The sequence below is a fragment of the Charadrius vociferus genome, unplaced genomic scaffold (genome assembly GCF_000708025.1).
Source record: "Charadrius vociferus isolate BGI_N301 unplaced genomic scaffold, ASM70802v2 scaffold94, whole genome shotgun sequence".
Classification (NCBI taxonomy): Eukaryota; Metazoa; Chordata; class Aves; order Charadriiformes; family Charadriidae; genus Charadrius; species Charadrius vociferus.
This window is the reverse complement of record NW_009648031.1, coordinates 1,441,869-1,463,765: the sequence shown is the minus strand read 5'-3', so window position 1 is coordinate 1,463,765 and position 21,897 is coordinate 1,441,869. Positions and strand designations below refer to the sequence as shown.

Genomic DNA, 21,897 nt, shown 5'->3' with positions numbered 1-21,897 from the left:
CATTCCCTGCAAAGTTTTCTCATCCCCTCCTCACTCTAAACCCACACATCTCTCTGGAAAGCGTTATTTGACCATCATTCTCCCCCTCTTCGAGGGATGGGTGATGAGAGCACTACTGAAGGTGGATCTGGACCCTGGGCGGTAACACCGGGCTCTCTCCAGCGCACAGGGTACTCTGCAAAGAGACACCTTCACATTGCCAGAGGCAGCTTCAGCTTTGTCAAGTCATTAGAATTAATTTGAAGACACTCAAAATTAGGCAAGAAAAATTTCAGGCGAAGTATGATCCCCAATGCCAGGAATTTGCAAGGCTGGTTCAGGATACTTGAGAACAAACCAGTGGAGAGCCCTTAAGAGCTCGTGATAAATATTCATCCAGCTGTGACTTACATCCTCGATTTAGGGCAGGGAAGCCCCAGCTTCGGCTGTCCCAAACCCACCGCTCCTGGTCTTCGTAACCAACACCAGAATTCGGTACCAATTGTTATGGAACAGCTGTATCACTTTCAGACCTATGATAACCTCCCTCAACTAGCAAAATTTTTCCTAAAGTGTTCCATATTTTTCTTAAAAAGAAAGAAAAAAATAAAATTTGCTCCCACATACCTAAACTTTTTTCCTCAAACACTTCAAATAAATGAAGCTTTCAGTCAAAATTCAAGTAGTACCTGTGTTGCACGTGTTTCACTTGGAGGCTTTTAGCTTTTTGTTTCTATAGCAGTAACAAAACTGCATTTACTCCTTTTTTTTTAAGCAAACTTTGTTAACTTCAAGAAGGCCAGTATGGTTTGGGAATAAAGGACAATTAATTTGTCAAAAATCTTCCAAAATGGACCTTGTGAAATCATCAAATACATGCCAGGTTTTAAGTCTTGCCTAACTGGAAAGAAATTATTTGCAGAGTGGAGTTTTTATGAATGTATTTTAAGTATTTATTTAAATCAAAACATTACTGCTTTCTAGAGAGAAAGAATATTTTGTAAACTGAAGTGTCACTCTTGTAAGATGCTTTTATGGGTCTGGCCGTTTTTTTACTGTTAAACTAGAACATGTCATGAGCATAGACCCTCTATCTAAAAATTAACATAGCCTCTTCTGTAACAACTTTACAAGGTTTCCACAAAACGCCAGGTAACTAATTTCACCTAACAGCTAGACTCAAATCATTATATATTAAATGGGTTATCTAAGTCACCTCCTTCCAAAAAGTGAATTTACAACCCAAGAGGGTGCAATTAAAGAAAATACAGCACTTACCCAGCGCCATGGATCACCTTGACTGATGAGAAGCAGCCACACTTAATTCCTGGGATACTTACCAGATCACAAGACAAATCATCTCTCTAAGTGCCACAGGTTTAAGACATGGTGCGGAACTGTCAAAACCAAGCAATTCTTACAAATAAATCAACTAGTTTTATGCAATTATTTCAAGCAGATTCTCCTCCTCATGACAAAAGCAAAACAACACTGTCAGTTGTTAGATCTGGTGTCTTTTGGCTTTATGTGCTCCCCATCAGCATAATATATTTTACAGGTACCCTAACGCTTTTAAACTTTTTAAAAAGCTTTGAAACTATTTTTAAAAAATTAAAAGTTTCAATTACAATGACTTCTGAAGTGAAAGAATTGAATGCATGGTTAAAATGAAAATTTACCTCGAAATTTTTATAAGTTCAATTTAGCAAACGGAATGCAAAACTAAACTTTCTTATGTTTGCTGACAAGAGCTCAAAACCAAAACTGCAGTAGGTTTGTTAGACCAGAATGTCTTTAATGACTGAAATCATACGTGAGCAAAATACAGCTGTAGCACAGCTACACAGCTCTGAAGTTTTAGATTACGGTGAGCAGATACAATCAAGATAATTGAGACAACATACTAATAAATTGCCTGCATACTGATTTATACATTTCAAGTTCTCCACCCTCTACCAGAGCAGTGCCTTTCTGTAAGAGATTATAGAGAAGATGGACTTTTGTAACGCAGATGCTAAATCCTCTTGAGGATAAGCAGGAAGGCTTGCGATCAAGGTTACAAACAAAAGGTGATCCATCACCTGCGAGAGCAGCTGAAGCCACTCCTTTAGTAACAACTTTCCATTCAAAAATAAAAGTGACAAGCTGAACCTCACACTCCGAGCATCCAATGTCCTCTTTCTACACCAGCTGCACAGAATATCCATCACCTAAACGGGACTCCTGCTTATACAAGCTGCCCACGTTCCAGGAACAGGATTTGGACCCCAGTCCAGTATTCAGCAATTGCCTAATGAGAATCATATTGGTCACCAAAAAGAAAACCCCAAAAGCCCTGAAACAAATTTGCTATAGCTATGGGTTCTAGCGGCAGACCATACACAATTGGTCTATGAAAGCAAAAAGGCTGTATTTTTTAAATGTTTCCTACTACATACAAGAACAAATGCAGGATGTGATGTTTGCTTAGTTTTATTAATTTATTTTTGCAGGAATCTGCACCTCGGAGTATGCACTTTCTGGAGGTACCATGCATGCATAGCCTCTGAATGCTTTTATACAATTTCATCTCTTAGTAATAAGTTCATTCACAGCATACACAAATCTAGAATGTAGACACCATATATACAGGATTAAACAAGATCGTGTCTTTTTTTTTTTTTAATGAAAAAATTTAACAGGGTTTCACACAGCAGGAAATATGGATTAGATACACTGGTGCCACCATAAATAAATAAGTTTCAAGAACACAGTTTTTTAAAATTGGTTTCAAAGGTACTGAAAATCCAGGGTTATAATATTGCATTAACGCCATTGATTTCTGATTATTCAAAATCAAGAAAAATACTTGCATTAATATTTATGGACATAAACAGCAATGAAAGCCCCAAACTGAAGAATTCTGGCAAAATTCAGTCATGGCTAGCTTTGTATAATATTGACGTTTTGAAACGAAACAAATGCAGCAGCACATAGAGACAGTACTGATTATGAGATGTGATATCTGTTCATGTCTTCTTTCTTTACGGGATTTAAAAGTCACTGTAGTACAGAGCACGTAAATTCTGTGGTACCAAATAAGCTGATGAATTGTTTATGTCCAACTGTTCACTTCTCGTCAGGATAGTCATTTTCACATTCTAGGGTATACTGTTTTAAAACAAAAACTAGCATCCTGATGACAAGCTTGTTTTAACATATTTAATATCTCACAATCTTGTTTAAAACATTCTTTATTGTTTTCATTTTGTCCCCATTTCAACTCAAGTATTTTTATTTCAGTTTCAAGGGGTTTTACAATCAATATTAAATGTAAAAGTATTTAGAAATTGAAATGAGAGATGTATAACTGGGACAGATAAAGTAACTGAAAGAAAAGTTTTTTTTAAAAAAAAACGTGATTTAGTAGCATATCATAATCAGAAAGTACTGAGACCAGCTCTTTTAAGAATTATTACACCTTTTCACCACACCTCCCATTTTTCAAGGGAAACACACACATACCACAGACACACAGATACACAATTCAATCTGATCTAAGACTACATTTTACAAAGTACTTCCTTTTGCTTGACTTCCCACCCCTTTCCTCTTCACCCAAACAAGACTAATAATTACATGAAATTAAAAGCAGATCCAAAGTTCAGGATTTCTTTTGGTTTACTATGTTCTGAATCATTTTCCACAAGCCCCACTCTAAATAAACTACAGTAGTATTCTATAATTAAAGGGAATTCATCTTAATAGCACAGTAAATATAAAATAAGCTTTATAAAATTTCAATGAGCAGTGAAATCATTTTGAATATCTGAATGTCCAAGTCAGTTACAAACTCTACCACTCTAGTAGCATGGTTGAGGGAAAGCTCAGTCATTAAGGAAAAAAAGAAAACACAAGTAGTGCATTAACACAACACAATGGCATCAGCATCCCACCATTCACACACTCTCTCACACACACACGTTTTATACAATACAGTGCATTTTGTATGCCAGCTGACATCAGGGTTTTATGTGCATTCAATAAATATTACATAAACCAATCTTTTTGGCATAATCTACAATTCAGTTGGGGTGTGAACGGCATCACCTGCTTTCAGAAGGAAAATGGATCTTCCAATATTCAAAGTACAATTTACATTCTAACAAACTAAAAATATTCAAGCACCATGTAAAGTCTTTACTATTAATGTCTGAGTATGGGCATTTACAAGTAAAAGAATACAACAGAAGGGGTTTTTTTTGTACAAGCAACAAATGAGAGTAATGAAAAAACTGGAGTAAAAATATTGGTATGAAGGAATTCACTTGCAATTTAATGGCACTCACTCAGTCTTCCAAAAAGCATCTTGCTGTCATGGCAGCCTTCCTTCTCTTCCTCTGGTAAAGCTATGACTAAGATTAGCAAGTCTCCATTTATGGTTATTACAGTTCAGGAAATTATTGGACTCCACACATTTCCCCCCCGCCCCCCCCAAATGTAGCATCTATTCTGGCTGAAAATGGCACAACTGTATTGATGCATAACACACCTACTCTCATTTGCTGACTGTCATTTCAGTTGCTATCATTTTGTAATTCCAGCAAAAGCAAATGCTTCTAGAACTTCAACAGAAGTACAAATGAACAGAAAATTGAAATAATACAAAGGCAGAGGCATAATGATAGAAAAGTCATGAAGTTACTGGTATTGTTTTGAGTAATTCATTATGCAGCTGATAACAGCAATGGCACTGCTTATCCTAGGTATAATGCTTCTGCTCATCTGTTTTCTAGTTATCTCAGTTTTGTCAGACCGTCCATGTATATGAACAAAATTAATATTTGCCTTCTAACTTCATTTGACAGCAATTCTCCACATGTGATGAGCTCCCAACACAGTAACAGAAGGACAGAAGTAGGGAAGGAAAACTAGCTATGATGCCTTTGACTTTGTTTTGGTCATCAGTGGTGCGCACTGATTGCTGGAGATCTCTTAGCTTATTTAAAATTATGCTGAAGATTTAATTAGTGCAAGAACATATTGAAAAATGCCAGATAAAATATTGGTTCCTCATCTAAGATCACAGTTTGGTTTTTACTGTCATCTTTATAAACTGCAGGGAGAGAAGACAGCAGATTGCACAATGCAGTCAAGATAAGTTTTTCTCCACCCACCCCCTTACAAACACTGCTTGATTTTAAATAAGGATTCAGACACACGATTGTTCTACCACAGCTTAACATGTTATCACACGTCAAGTGAATTGGGGTAATTGACCATACGGATGTGGCTGGAACAATTTAAAATGAAGTATCTTGAATCTCTTCTGGTAAGGTTTAGCTCGCCCATTTTGCCTCACAGTTGCAAAGTCAATTACCATAACTCAGCTGACGTGCTTGGTTGCGTCTCTGAATCTTGACAAAGTTATACCATAAAAACTCAAATGCACTGTACCAGCTTCTGACCAGTACACAAGAACATCCTACTCAGTTGCACAGTTGTGTAACATAATCATTCAGCTGCCCAAATCCAGGTTTGATTTCACAAGTATTGAGTGCTTTATTACAGCAACCTGAAGCATTCAAACAAATTGAACATCACCTTTATAATACAGAATATCATATGCCTAAAAGTACCAGTATGATTTTCAGTTGCAAGTCTTGTGTTCTTCAACCTACAGCAAATATTTCCTGACCAAAATAAAAAGAATACAGTGTGTAATATTTCAAGATCTGGCATCTGCTATTCTAAACAGGCTGGTTTATTAACAGTGTGCAAATAAACCTTTACTGAAGAGCTCATTGATTAATTATTTTTCAGCTAACTTGGAACTGGGGCACAAAGTACCTTCTGTGCTGTAAACATCATGAGTTCTTCACAAATTGGAAGCTGAGAAGGCCTAAGGAACTGGGTACAAACTCTTCTCATACACAACCAGGGCTGAGCTCAAGTCTTCCAAACTGAATTTGGAGTAGTCTGTGTTTGGCATATGTCACTGTGCTGCTACAGAGCACAGGTTTAGAAGATTGTTGTATATAAAAGCATACTTTTAGCTTTAAAACACGACGGCCTAATGAAAGCATGCAGCAGTATTTTCATCCATAATACGGTAGAATTCGTTCTTAGTTTATTACCAGTGTTGACACAGCCAGGTGAGCACTGTACAAGCAAAAGGGATTGTAAAAAAACTACCTCTGATTAAACTCTCTGTAACACTCATACAGTATCTCATTTAGTCACCTTAGGTTACTATTTCAAACAGCAAATTTTGTAGACATAAGTTACCCTGAAAAAAAGCAGCAATCACAAATACCCTTCTCCTTGTTTTTTTTATACATTGCAAAATTTATCCTTGCATTTACCTGTCTTCAGTAGCTTACAATCTAGAAGCACAGGGAGCCTTTGTTTTCCAGCTAGCTGTGGCCAGGTTAAGTCAGCTCTGGCTCTTCAGTTTTTCTGGTTAAGTGTAACATTTCACACCATTACTAAGAGTCCTTTTTTTTTTAAAAAAAAAAAAAACAGTTTTTTTTTTTTTTTTTTTTTAGAGCCACTAAGCAGTAACTATAACCACAGGACTAAACACCAGTAGTTCTTTGCTTTCCTGTATACATTCTTCCCAAAATTAATCCTTTTACATTTCCAGGTTTCATTTTCTGCTTTGCTCACAGCAATGGGATTAGGAAGAATTTCATCCTTAATTTATTTATTTTTAGTGTAGCTCAAGCAGAAACATCTTAACACATTACTCCCACCCCTTGCAATATGAAGATTTTTGACTGGCAAAGGCCGGGCAGATGGACTGAAAGGTTCCCCATGTTTCCTTCTCCTACAGCTGAGGGCTTGAGAGCCTGTTTCCAACCCAGTGCAGCCCCTTCCTGGTTTTCAGGTGTATCGTGGCATTTCACACTGCTCACAACGATTTAGTGCTGGGTGATTTAGAAAGGTACAGCTATCACAATTCCATGGAGCCCCTTCAAAGTCTTCATCTCTTGGCTGAGTCCGTGGAGTCTGTTTGGAGCTGTTTTGATGCTCTAAAAAAAGCCAAAGGAAAACATTTTTTCATATTTCAGGAGAGAAGGATGATAGGCAAGATCGTACTACTGCTTTGTCACCTCGTTAAACATTCTGTCTTAAAACGAACATGGACACCTTTCCACTTAGGTAACATTAGAAGCTCTTTAGCAAAAGACCTTTAATTCAGTTTGTGAAATCTGAGTATTTACAGTATTTCACTTTTGTAAAGAGTCACTTCACCACAGTACCTTAAAAACAAAAAGAGCAGTCACCGCTGTTCAGTCACTGATACTGCTGAAGGTTTAATAGCTTAAAACACATTGAAAAATTTGTTACTGGCACTGCAACACCATCTTGTTAAGGAATGGCTTCATAAGTTTGTGTACAGCAGACTACTACACATTCTAAATTCCAATAACCCTACTTCACCTGAAGTGAAAGACTACTTCTAACTTAGCTCCTTCAAATAGTCTGACAGATGATATATTTTCTGCATCTTTGTCTAGCATTTATCCAGGCTGAAAAAGTACAATATAAACATAACACCGTAGGCTGTTTCTAAGCAAGATGATTGTTTTTCTTCCTCACGGCTTTGCAGCAGGGATGTGTGTATACGAAGCAGCACTTAAGTCTGTTTTCATTCATAAAATCAGTATGTGTGCAAATCATACATTAGGTATTAACCCACAAAAAGACTTGGTTTTCCGATGCCTCCTGCCACCACTTCAAGACCTCAGGTTATCTACTAAAAGTGACAAATAGTCCTAGGATGTGGAAACAACATTTTACAAAATGTTAATATTCAAAACAACATTAGCACACATACCTAGAAGTTAAGGTCAAGCATCTGCTACACAAACATCTGTAGAGCAGCTTAATTAAAAGAGGACTTAGGTTGTAAAATAGGACTGCATTAGTAATTCAAAGTGCACACATTGCTGTGATCTGCTAAGAAATCTAGCAGATGGCTGATGACAAAGTTAGTGCAAACATTACTTAAAGAAAATAAAAGTAACCTCCTTGCTTAGAAGTAAACCCTCTCCAGTCCAGAAGTTGCATAGTCACATTAACAGTGCTTGGCCTCACCAAATTCCTGCCCATACCTGTCTGTCTTCAACAGCTGAATATTAAGGAAATAGAATTTTTTAAGAAAAAGAAAATTATTTTGATGACTCCATGTTAAAAGCCAAGCTCAGAATATAGCACACCAACCCTAAAACTGATCTCCAATAAGCTGACAGACAAAACCAAGAAGCTAGTTATAAAAGTCATACAAATCCTTACAAGACATTGTCTTTCCAATTGCCAAATAAAATCACGTATCTCATGCACGTTTTGCATATTATTTTGCTTTGAAATAACAAATCAAATAGGCGACTGTCATTAAAAGAATCTCTTCAAGCGTCACATAGTAGTAATGCCTTAAGTCAACCACATGACCACTGTAATTTAACATAAATCCAGGCAGCTGTCTTCATGCCACTGCTCACCTGCTGCTGCTGTCTTTCCTGGGCACTACCACCTATGCAGGGAACACATCCTAGTATTGGGGTTTTTTTTGATCCATGAGCAGTAGTTCTGTGCTTTCTCTTTCTTTTAAATTTCCACATACTAAGCATTTTATTATATCAAAGGGTAAAATACTTGCTTCAAAAGAGGGAAAAAAGTTCCTTATATGAATTCAAAATGCAACTGCAAAAACCTTTATCAAGTGCTTATCAGCAACTAGAACTTATTTACAAAATTTGTATTTTCAAGCAGACTACATGATTACGCATTCAGAAGAGTGACTTCTTTTCCACTAACAATTTTAGTACATGATAATTACAGTAAGAGGAGACACAATATTATAAATCTTAGCACACATAACATTTTCTAAAAAAGACCACTGTTTTCTCTATATCAGAGCATAGGACCCTAGACTGTATCTTTCTGCTGAAATAGCCAAAGTGTTCAAAAACTTCCACTAGCATTTGAAACCATTCTTTTAACAGATTTCAGAAAGTAAATCTAAAAAAAAGTCCAAAAATACCTCAGATAAAAGGTAGGATTCTGCTACAAAATCACCACTGAAATTAGTGGAGTTCAGAAAGGTACTGAGCTACACGGCCGCTAGGTGTCTACAAACGGTGGGTTGAGTCACTCCGGGATGTACTGACTAAATCTCCACTGGGCAAAAAGTGAGACTAAATACATAGCTCCTGTGTGCTTACATAAAACTCAAGTGTCCTCAGCTGGCCATGAATCCTAGATACTATACAATCCTAGATGCTATACAATCTATCTAATCCTAGATACTATACAATCAGCACAGAAAATTTTAGAAACCGATAATGAACTTGTATACAAGTGGGGCACTGTTATCTCTTTAAATCGATGTGAGGAAACATATTCTGTCTTGGTCCTTAAAACGTCTGAAGCTGTTGCTGTACTAAAACTTCAGGGCTACTGTGAAATTCATACTCTGCACAAAAAATAGCCAAAGTGTGACCAGTCAAGTTAAAATATAATTAAAAATATAAATGCAAATTTTAAAAAGCTGCTGCGACCAATAAACTTGCATAAAAGATGCCAACTACACTATGAAATCCTAACGAGCATTAGAAGACAGCTAAACAAACCCAACATAAAGCTTTTAACCAGAAGTATTTAAAAAAACCCCATGATTAGGAAGCTCGAGTTAACATGTAAAATTTTGTATACTTTCAACTCTTTTTTTCTAATAGTGAATAACAGTATTTACAAACAAAATATTAACAGAACATTCATTTGCAACAACCTGCTTGAGGAAAACAAGTTGTAGCCAGGATTACCGCACTTACATAAAAATGTTCTGGTTTTCTTTATATATAGAGGAAAGTAGTAATAATTAGAATTGCTTCCTGTCATCACAGGGGTTTCTAAAAAAAAGAAGGAAAAAAAAAAAGCTTTCTTAATGCAGATTAGGTAACTTGTTGACCTACCCTTTTTATATGGCTTTGGTGGCACAACAGGACCAGGCTCTATATTATCATAGAAGTTACACGTGGCTTTTGGATCAAAGTTCCCTGTTAGAAAATAAAAGTAATAAAGGGTAACTCCAAGGTTATTTACATGCCTATGCCAATGATATGAACATCTAGAGGCTTCAGATTTTATACATCTTTTTATTATGATGTCATATATTAGCTTTTTCCCAAGTAGTCTTTTGTCACATATTTCTGGTTTTGTTTTGATTCTAGTAATATTTAGCAGGCTAATCCTATATTGAACAATCAACTTCAGCTCAATGTTCTGCATTGCTTTAAAAATACATCAAAAGATAAATCTTTCTGTAGGACACATTCTTGGTAAAAAAGGACTATGCATATCCTAATCTATTTGACTGCATTTATGTCAAGTTTCTGTCACAGAGAAAGTATTTTTAAAGACCTAGATAGATCTCTTTTTGCCAACTTCCTGGTTACAACCTGTAGTTCTATCTTGTACTAATTGGTCAGACCCTTTGTCAGCAAAAAGTTAAATTTTCAAGTAAAGCAGCTCCACTAAGGAGTTGGTTTTTTTTAAAAAAATTGCTCTTGACAGAGTCACTTTTAAGCTACCACTTTCTTGATAATGTAATTTAACTCGGCCAACAGAAATATTAGCAAGTCAAGTTTATCAGGTTGCAACTGAAATAGACACCTTTTAGAGGTAAGTTGATATTGATAATCAAAACTGAAAGAGTCCAAGTATGCACATTTAAGCTCATACCATACTAGAATCATAGAATTGTTTAGGTTGGAAAAGACCTTTAAGATCATCAAGTCCAACCATAAACCTAGCCAAGTCCATCAATAAACCACGTCCCTCAGTCCCACGTCTACATGCCTTTAAGTATCTCCAGGGGTGGTGACTCAACCACTTCCCTGAACACCCTCTTCCAATGCTTGATAACACTTTCAGTGAATAATTTTTTCCTAATATCCAATCTAAACCTCCTGTGGTACTACAACCTGAGGCCATTTCCTCTTGTACCCAGCACTTGGCCTTGAAGTACATACAACTGGGCTCTGCCCATCGGTCCAGACTCTCGATATCCCTCTGTAGAGCCTTCCTACCCTCAAGCAGATCAACACTTCCACCCATGTTTAAGTTCTGTTTTCAAAAAATGATGAATTCCATACCTCTAGATTGAAGGAGATCAACTTCTTTCAGTGTACAGTCAACGTTTATCTGGAGCTGTCTGTTGAGGCTTCTCAATCTGGTCATTTCCTCAGGCTAGAAAGAAACAACCCAAAATACTAATTGTAGGAAAGCCAGCATCTTATCTGACATAGAAATAACATTGCTGTATGTTTGTTAACAGTTTTATGAGAAACTGAGTATAGATAAGGCACTACAAAAAACCCAGCTAGGATTCCATTATCTGTCCTGTTGCCTCCTACCCAATTTATTCGCTCAGAAAACATTCTTCTATTGGCATTTCAGGATGAAAACAAAATAAACCAGCAAAAATGAACAAGTTGCTTCATAGTAAAATTCATTAGTAAGAAGACATAACTGAGCTGAAGTTTATAAAACCATACACCTTATAAAATTCTGTATAAATTGATGACTTGCTACATGAATTTGCATCAAGATGATCAGGAGACAGAATGTGAGCTGCAGTTCACCTTAATTAATACTTGATTATAACCGAGTAAGGTCAGAAGTTTATTTATTTGCATCACCCCAAGGAGCTCCAACATGCTAAACCTTCTAGCCCTGTATATTTAAATCATTCAATGCTGCAAGACATTAATTATGCTAAACAGAATAATCAGTTATTTAAGTCCATATATTTGCATATCATTAAGAAACCCCAAGTTACTGGAATACAGAGTTCTTAATACTAGCAGCAGTGATTATTAACATGTATGTAGGAACAACTATCCTATCCTAGGATACATTCCAGCATCACAGACAGAGTCACAAAGTCACAGAATGTTTGAGTTTGGAAGGTACCTCTGGAGGTCATCCGGTCTAACCCCTCTGCCTAGATAGCAAATGGCTTTTGAATATCTCCAAGGATGAAGACTCCACAACTGCTCCGGGCAACCTGTGCCAGTGCTCAGTCAACCACACATTAAAAAGTCATTCCTGATGTTCAGAGGGACCTTCCTGTGTTGCAGTTCGTGCCCATGGCTTCTGGTCTTGTCTCTGGGCACCAGTGGAAAGAACTTGGCTCTGTCCTCTTTGCACCCTCCCTTCAGGTATTTATATACATTGATAAGATTGCCCCCGAATCTTCTCTTCTCCAGGCTGAACAGTCCCAGCTCTCTCAGCCTGTCCTCACAGGTGAAATGCCCAGTCCCTTAATCATCTTTGTGGCCCTTCACTGCACTCTCCAGTATGACCATGTCTCTCTCTTGTGCTGGGGAGCCCAATCCTGGACACAATACTCCAAGTGTGTCCTTACCAGTGCTAAATAAAGGGGAAAGGTAACCTCTCACCCCTTGCTGGCAACACTCCTAATGCAGCTCAGGGTATCATCAGCCTTCTTTGCCACATTGCTGGCTCATATTCAGCTTGGTCTCCACCAGGGACTTTTCTGCAAAATTGCTTTCCAGCTTATACTGGTGCATGGGGTTGTTCCTCCCCAAGTGCAGGACTTAGTATTTCCCTTTGCTGAATGGCATGAGGTTCCTGCCAGCCTATTTTTCCAGCTTGTTGAGGTCCCTCTGAATGGCAGCACAACTCTCCCAGTTTTGGGTTATCAGCAAACTTGCTGAGGGTACACTCTACCCCATCATCCAGATCATTAAGGAAGATGTTAAACAGGATCAGACACAGCATTAACACCTGCGGTACACCACTAGTTACTGGTTTGGCTGTTCAGCCAGTTTTCAATCCGCTTCACTGTCTGCTCATCCAGCCCATGCTTCATCAGCTTCTCTATGAAGATCTTACAGGAGACAATATTGAAAGCCTTACTGAAGTCTAGGTAGACACTAACCACTGCTCTCCCCTTATCAGGCTTGAATTCCCCTTGGTGAATCTATGCTGACTACTGCTGATTGCTTTCTTGTCCTTCACGTGCCTGGAAATGGTCTCCAGGACTAGCTACTTCAGCACTTTCCCAGGGATCAAGGTGAGGCTGACCAGCCTGCAGTTCCCTGGGTCCTCCTTCTTGAAGACAGGAGTGACATTTGCTCTCCTCTAGTCTTTGGGCACTTCTCCCAAACACAAAAATTGATCAAAGATTATCTAGAGTGGCCTCACAGTGACATCTGCCAGCTCCCTCAGCACTCATGGGTGCATCCCATCCAGGACCATGAACAAGTATGTCCGCTTTGCTTAAGTATCCCCTGACCTGATCCTCTTCCACCAAGTGTATACCTTCCTTGCTCCAGACTTCTCCCAGGGTCTCTGGGACTCAGGATCCTGAAGGCCTGTAAAGACTGAGGCAAAGAAGGCATTCAGTATCTCAGCCTTTTCCATGTCCTATGTAACCAGGTCTCATTGCGCAATGGGCCCACACTTTCGCTAGCCATTCTTTTGTCACCTATGTACTAATAGAAGCCCCTCTTTGTCTTTGACATCCCATGCCAGATTCATCTCCAGTTGGGCTTTGGCTTTCCTAACCTCATGCTTGCACACTCCTCCCAGGAACATACCTGCCAAATGCTGCCCCAAGACATACAGCAGCCATACTAGTTAAGCAGCTAATAGCTCCTACTATGCCTTCCAGCCTACATCTGTCTGCATTGTTTATGTCAACACAGTGAGTAAGTCTGAACTGATTTGGCTAACAACTGCACAAAGTGGAAGTTACTTTTCAGTCAGATGAATTCTCTTGTCAGAGCCACAGAGATGTTGGGGCTAGAGTCACTTGCAGGTGGGAGTCACAAAGATAGGAAGAATCAGCAAGGAAGAGAGGAGACAGGTGACAACTATTTGAGGCAATACTGCCACTGAAAGTTATTTGGCACATCCTGTACATATCAAATGGGAAATAGATTGTCTAGGATATGCAACTACTCAAACAACAAAATACCTCCATATAACAAAATACCTTCTAAAAAAAAAAAGTGAAACCTTGCTGCATGAACACCAAGTTGTATATAGCTTGGGCTCTTTAAGTAGACTCGGACATACACTTTGATAGGTTGTTAGGAAAGTTCAGTTCTGTGATCCAGAAAAGCACAGGCGTACAAGTTTCAGAAATTCTTTTGTGAACACTAAGAAAGTTGGACACATACCTGCTTCTTAAATTATAAGAACTGGCTTACGAGAAGCCAAGAGCTTACAAAAAAATAATTTCCAAAGACTGAAGATTTTATACCCCAAAATATTTTTTGTATCATACTTTAGTTCATGAAAACATAAAAAAGAAATTTGTATCTTGATTTAAAATACTAACAAATTGCTTACTGTTGGAATTGCCGTTGTACAGCTAACTCTTCGAAGCCGCCTCTGCATTAGATCATGCTCCATACCATTGACTTCAGCTTTCAGGCGTTCGAGTTCTTCTTTCTCAAGCTTCAGTTCCTTTGCTAATCTCTCCATCCTTGCTCGTTGATGTAACAGCAAGGCTAATATTTTACATGGAAGAAATAGTTACTAACACACGAAAACCCAGAAAACTGAATTCTTAACTTATGCGTAAGATTCATGAGTGACCTTTCTGGAAAAAAAAAGTGATCATAAACATGCAGCCAAATATCAGTGTGAATATGCTTTCATGCCAAATGAACTACAATTTAGAACAAAGTTCTTCCAGAATAAAACCACATTTTAGACAGTAACTTGAAGTTGATATTACCATTTTGGTCAAAGCTTCTTTTTTTGCATATGGTCTTTCTCGTCTCAAAAATACAAAGGCACCTGTACAAGGAGACAGCTTCTCAGGATGAAGCAGAAACCTAGTTATATTAATACTGTACTGACAAAAAAGATAAACACCAGAGGTAAGATCAGAAGATAACACACACTTCATATCTACCGCTCAATAGCAGCTGACATACTAGCCTTAAGACATTAGCAAAATGTCAGTCCTGAATTGTTTTTTTCACTGCTATTACAGATTATGCTATAATAACTTTAAGTAGTCTTAGCTTTTCAGAGAGTACTGTTATTCTCAATACTGTAAGTTCCCCAGTGCTCAAAGGCAAAACTACAGAACTTCAATAAAACAGACTAGAGAATCCAGAAAATAAGAAGTGGGGGCAGCTCAGGTGCTCGAGTCTTTAATTCTACAACAGAGCTGATTTGCTGTCCTCTAACCTCTTTCTGCCGTTAATAATTCTCTCATATTTTTGTCATAGTACTGAAATTTTTGACTCTCAGTCACAAGCTGATATTGGGCTCCCAGAGAAGCCAAAGAAAGAATTTTGACCAGCTAGAAAATATTCAGTTTCTGCAGGAAGATGTTTCTCAGTATTTCATCATGATGCAAAACTGGCCAAGTTAGTGTGATGCTTAGCGCTTTCTGATCTGGCTGGTTTTATCTGATTAAAGCCTACCAGGACAGAGAAAAATAAGAGAAATTTGCTGTGGGTGTTCAGACAAGCACGCTGCTCATACAACAATGTTCCAGCAAACTGTTCAAATGTATGAAGACGTTGTAGAATCTGCAAAATGCTATGTCATACAAAGCACCAGTCAGCACCTGCCCTTTTCTTCAAACCTGTCCAATACAGGCAAAGAAAAACCACATAACATCTCAAGAATATTTGCATACCAGCAAAAAAAAAAAAAGTTAGAAAAAAAAGCAACAATATGATACAGCTAACTGGGGGAGGATAAAAAAAAACAAACCACAACCAGTCAGGAGCATAAAAATGACAGTGTTTTTTATCAGATGTCAGTCTGTGCAAAAAAAAGTAGCACTATACTTCGGATTTTGTATGGATCCACAAATTCACAGCCAAAGAATAAAGACCGAAAATCCTATCAAAGAATAACATCAGATGTTTTTATAATACAGGCATCAGTATTACTTAACAAAACTGTTCTCTACTTTTTGAAGTAGCGTAAGTCATCCAAGTAGAGTTTCAGATATCCCAAAAATAAATAAAAAAAAAAAGTACAGTTACCAGGCTCTATGATTTCCTGTTACTACTATCAAACCTTGTCTTTGTGCGAGTCCTCCAATTTAACATCCGATATGACTACGTTACATAGCTTTGTATCATACTCTAGTACAACTCAAACATGACTCACGCTACAAAGAAACAGTGGAAACACAGACATCAGAATGGATTTTTTGTAACACTTTTCACAATGGTTCATATTCAAAAGAAAATTAAATAAACTTGTTCGCTATATTAAGCTGTTATATATACTCTTCTTTAGGACTCCTTTGTGGTAGTAAATAATGTAACATTTATTCTTCCACAATTTATTTCTATCAAGAGTTCAGAGTGCAGCAATACCACAGGCTATAATAGAGTCCCTGCTGCCATACTATTGCCACAAAAGCAGACGCCTCTGAAAGCATATACTAACTAGTTTTATTGGGTTTGTTTTCCAAATACACAAATCTAGTCAAAGATACAAAGGCAAAACCAGATTTCTACATTTCAGAATGTTTTTCTCAGTTATGTGAAGCTACTTATAATTTTCCTCACATAACTGACAATCTTTAATGAAGCTGTAATAGGAACACTACCAAAGCAAACATATGGCCTAGGAGTTACAACCTTCCTAGTGTTCGTTCTCTCTAAATAACATTTCTAATTGGGTCCACCAGGTACAGAACAGCTCTTTGTTGGTGAGTTATAATAGATCAAAAGTCACAAAGCAAAACAATAAATCAAGAACTACAGGGCAGCATTGTAACCATTATTTCAGCTCTCTGAAGTGAAAGGAAGGCTAGAAGGAGCAATGGAGGAATAGACTCTCTTTTCCAAACACAAATCCAGAAACAAAGCACATTCTTTAAAAAACTGCTGCTGATTATCATTCTGTCATTACTCCAAACGATTGGTTTGAATGCTTGCAGAGTGATTCATTTGCTCAATTTTATATGTTTCAAATCTATAAAGCAAATTACTCCGACAATAGTAGTTTTCAGCTAAAGGCTAGATTTCACCTTGTTTATTTTTTAACTAAATTACTTAATTCTTCATTTATATGTGGCATTAAGACTAATTATTTCCTATCCCTATGCAGCAGAACGCATCCTATTTTTTTTCTCCCAATTTCTTCCTCCTGTTTCAACACTCTTTTGATTAAGATCTTCAAAATAATTTGAATAGCTTTCAAAACAAAAATATGATTTGTATTGATACCCAAGTAATTTTAGCTGCAATCCTACCTCTCTCTCCTCTTTCACTTAATACTCTTCAATCTAAACCAAATAAACTGGATTAAAATTCCCTGCAGAAGTTAGTGGTTCAGGTTTTATAAAGCACCCGAGTATAGGACAAATACAAAAAAATAATAAAATGTAAATTTATCAGTTCTTCAATGCCAAATTTACAAACCATACACACAGTATGTGAACAAACCATTCACTCTTGTTAGCTGTACTCTTTCAAGAAATTCCTCTAACATCAAAAGCATAGCAACTTTAGGAACCTTACAGATTCTTCATGCACTAGATTGAAATTTGGCAACATTTTTTTAAAAAACAGAAAACAACTCTCTCAGATGATTTTTGGTGCAATTTCTATTCTTCTCTGTACAGGTTCAAAAATTCTCGCTTAGTAAGTAGCAAAATCAAGCTGAAAACACATTTTACAATAATACAATTTGCAGGGCGAAACATTTACCTTGAGTATAAGCATAGTCATCTGATCCAGAACTAGAACTTCTCTGATACTTATGGCTTCCTTTTTCTCCTCCAGATCCCGGTACTACGGAAATAGGCTGAATAGGCTCCGGTGCTGCAGAATGCTCTTCTTGGTCCACTAAATTTAACAGATTCTCAGTTGGTGCTCGACCTACTGTGATTTTAAAAATGGTTGGGTTTGGCTGAGATACCATTACCCGAGGAGACTGTGTTGGTGCACCTGTAGGTCCAGTTGGTTGAGTGTAGGTAATATATACTGGATTAACACTAAATGGAGGTTTGGGTTGACCCGACATACCTCTTGATGGAGAGCTTGAAGGAGGAGTAGTGGCTGCATACAGCGGGTGCTGGTTTCGTTGAGATGGTTGATTACTTATTGGTGAAGGACTTCTGTTCATTGCAGTCCCAGGTCTTTGTGGTGGTTCAACTGTAATTTCTATTTTATTCATGGAACCTTTGGATAAACTAGGTCCAGCAAAAGGAGGAAGATACGACACAGAGTGACTGCCCTGTTTTTGAAAAGTCTGGGATGCTTGCTGATATGGATGGGGTGGCACAGTTGAAGGACTAGGAGGCATGAAAACATGTGAACTCTGATGACCCAACTGAGGCGGCTGAACTTGGTGTTGAGGAGAGCCAAAGGGAGAGGGACACTGGGATGGCGGTGGTGATCGAAAAGCTGACTGAGGGATCTGGGGTTGTTTAGGAGAATACTGAGAAGGTTGGTAGTTCTGTTGATGGGGATACACAGGTAGAGGACGGGGAGTATAATGTGGAACTGGGCCCTGTGGCGATGAATGCCACTGTGTATTCTGAGGAGTCTGTCGTCCTGAAGAACTTTGAGATGTTTGTCTTATATAAATAGAGCCAGGAGTCCCATAAAGATTGCTTGGAATCTGTGGAAGAATTTGTAGAGCTCTGGGTACACTCTGTCCAGAGGGGAGGTTTTGTGATACTGTAACAGTAATGGGATTTGTACTGTACCGAGGTATGTGCATATACGTGGGAGGAGGGCCTTGCATAGCAGACGTGTTCATTCCTGGTTGTATGGAAGATGGCTGTGGAGGTGGCTGTGGAGGAGGAGTAGCTGCATTTCTATTCTGGTCATTCATGAAAAACGGATTGTAACTAGGAGAAGCTGCTACAACAGCGGGAGCAGAATGTGGTTCTTGAACTAAGCATATCAGCTGTTTACCTGCTGTGCGTTGTGGATCAATATGTCCATCACTTGAACTGTGTACCAGTGTACGACCACCATTAAGTTGAGCTCCATCCCCTGCATGATAGCTGGTATGAGGATGAATACCCAGATTAATGTGCAAAAGGCTATTTCTATTCATTCTGGTGTCATCAGGACTATGGTACTCCATATATAAGTATTTGTTGCTCTCCTGTGCGAGGGCTCGACAACAGGCATCTAGGTTGTTGTTGTTCTAGGAGGAACGGACAGCTATTATTGTCAAATAGCAAAAGAAAAAGCTACTGCTTTGCAGCTTCAGTTGAATGCTTGTTGAACACAATCAAGCCTAGCTTGAACACAACTAGGGATAACACTTCACAGACGTGAATTTTGAAACAAAGGTAATACCTCCTAGGTCATAGCATTCAAGTAGTACATAGCACATATTGCATCTAGAAAAATGCTATGGTAACACTAGCTACACTAAGACACATTAAAAAAGTCCAGTTTTGGGGAAAGCAATGGTTACAACTCTTGGTATCTTCTGCAAGGAACAGGTATGTACAATTAACTACTTCTAATAACAACACAAAATTAAACTAGATCAAAATTACAAACTCTGGAAAGTCAAAACAAAAACGCAGATGACATTTTAATGTTTACTTGAGTGTTTACTGTTTTCACCTTTATTTTCCTGTCTACCTGAGTATTTTGCTTCACCTGAAAGTTTAAAAGCCAACATTTTACACCAGCTTCTTTTGGTAGAACAGAATTTGGTGCCTTAAGAATGAAGTCAGAATAGGTATTGCTTGAAAAAGTACTGGCAATTCCATAAGGCACCTTACAATTCTGACATAATTTCAACTGCCTTTAAGAATTTCAGGCTCAAGGCTAAAAAAGGTTTATTTATACATCAGTGAGGAAACCAAATAACTCCTGTAAATGTTTGATTTGTTCTGTGGTGCCAGCAGTTGAAACTATATAGAAAATGAATTATGAATCAAATCAAATGCATAATGGGGAATTTCCTTTCCCTTCTTCCCCTCTCCACTCAATTTAGCTTAATCTAGTCTTGTGAAAAGAACACCACCTATGATAGCTTTTCCAAAAGAGTAAAATCACTAGAAAACATTCCAGATTGTGGATTTTTTCTCTTCTCCCCAGTTTCTCATACAACAGCCTGTAACAGATGTGGTTCAGTTTTCAATTTAAACAGTAGTTAAAGAAAAAAAAAAAAAATCACTATAAGTCAAGTTCAACTCCATCTGGCCCTCAGCACCATGTGTGATCCAAGACTGGTATCTTCTGCGACATACAACACCTCCTACCAGAACAAGTGTGTATATATTTATATAAACACGCGTACAACCCCACCTTCCTTAGTGTGTGAAGGTGACCGTTCTAAGGAATATACATTAATAATGGTTTCACTTCTATTTTAAACACTATCACTATATAAAGTTTGTATACATGCTAATACTTATGTGGCCTTGCAGTAGTTTTCAACAGCCCATCCAGTCAGTTGAAAAGTCAGTTACATTTCTTTTCTAAAGGACTAATACCTAGTCAGTCTTAATAACAAAGTGAAGATGACTTTCCCAAAATTTCATATGATTTCACTATCAGAAGAACACACATATTGAGCATCTTTTCAGATGACGACTTACTACTGACCACGACAGAAGAGTCCAGCACTTAACTATGTGTGGGTCTCACTCGAGGGATACTTCCCCCTGACTACTTCCCCTTCATGCCAAACTCCCTTTCTAGACCCCAGTGGTCAATGGGAATATCCAGATGTATCACAGAAAATTTTAAAATCAGAGCAGGTGGGAACCTTGTAATAATAAGCAGCACCACAGTGCCAAGACAGTAGTCTCACAAAAGTTAACCGCTACCATCATCCACTTGCGACCCAAATGGGACTTCATACAGAGAGTCTTCAATTTCCTTAGGTCACTTCATCAGGGTGGAGGTAGAGAGAATGTAGATAGGACAAGCCCGAATATGATTTTCTCAGGGTATAGAACACATTTGTCATTTCATTTGTGATTTTAGATGAAGGTAGAAGAAGAAATGGAAAGGAAAAAAAGGGAAAAAAAAACCAAGCCCAAACCAAACCAAAAAAACCCTGCCACTTGACTTGGAAACAGAGAAGTAAAAATAAACCTTTGGACAGCTGTGGAGAAAAGATGCCATGAAGACAGAAAACCTTTGGATTCCTAGCTAAGGCCAGTTCCTTATCTTGGAAGAATGAGTCATTGTTCACTAAAATCTCCTCCAGTATATGTATGTTATTTATATAGCCATAATCAATAATCATCCCATTACTCACTTTCCTTATTCCCCGTAACCTTACAGTCACAGGTCACACAGACAAGGAATAACAGTCAGCGGAAAAAAATCCCACAAACACAAGTGAAGAATGAGAAAATCTTTGTACATAAAAGACAGGATGCAAATGCAAGTAGTGGAGTCTTCCACCCTTTCAAAATAAAACTAGAAGAATGAAAATCTATGGTCCATGTATACTACTAAAAAGAATTTTTGTACTACAAAAATAAAATACACAGACACTTAAAAACTCTTTACCATACCTGAAGCATACACTGAGATACCACCCCTTCAGGTATCTCAGGGAAACGTTGTCGGAGATCATGGAGTACCTGCACGTCGAGTTGTTGACTGCCCTGCGCCATGCCAGATTGATGATGTTCCAGATTACCAAAAAATGGAAATCAACAGGCCTTCCAATGATTATGGTCTTCTGAGGCTTCTGGCATTTTCTATAAGAAAGAAAACACCATCAATTATCTTTTAATCCATCACAAAAACTTCTCCTCCTTCCCCACCTACATGTGCGAAAGAGTTACCGTATTATCCCAGCTGACTGGAGATTGGCAAATGTGACACCTATCTACAAGAAGGGCCGGAAGAAGGATCTGGGGAACTACAGGCTAGCAGCCTGACCTTGGTGCCAGGGAAGGTTATAGACCATATCATC

General features: G+C 38.0%; 1 protein-coding gene across 1 annotated transcript; it reads right to left on the bottom strand.

Moving 5' to 3' along the window:
- Positions 1–6,285: 6,285 nt before the first annotated feature.
- Positions 6,286–21,592, bottom strand: TAB3 (TGF-beta activated kinase 1/MAP3K7 binding protein 3). Its single transcript, XM_009883533.1, has 6 exons — positions 21,491–21,592; positions 17,694–19,146; positions 14,350–14,510; positions 11,121–11,214; positions 9,939–10,022; positions 6,286–6,992 (listed from the first exon to the last, which is right to left on the bottom strand). The coding sequence occupies exons 1-6, from the start codon at positions 21,590–21,592 to the stop codon at positions 6,844–6,846; spliced, it is 2,043 nt and encodes a 680-aa protein (XP_009881835.1). The 3' UTR covers positions 6,286–6,843.
- Between the last annotated feature and the right edge of the window lie 305 nt (positions 21,593–21,897).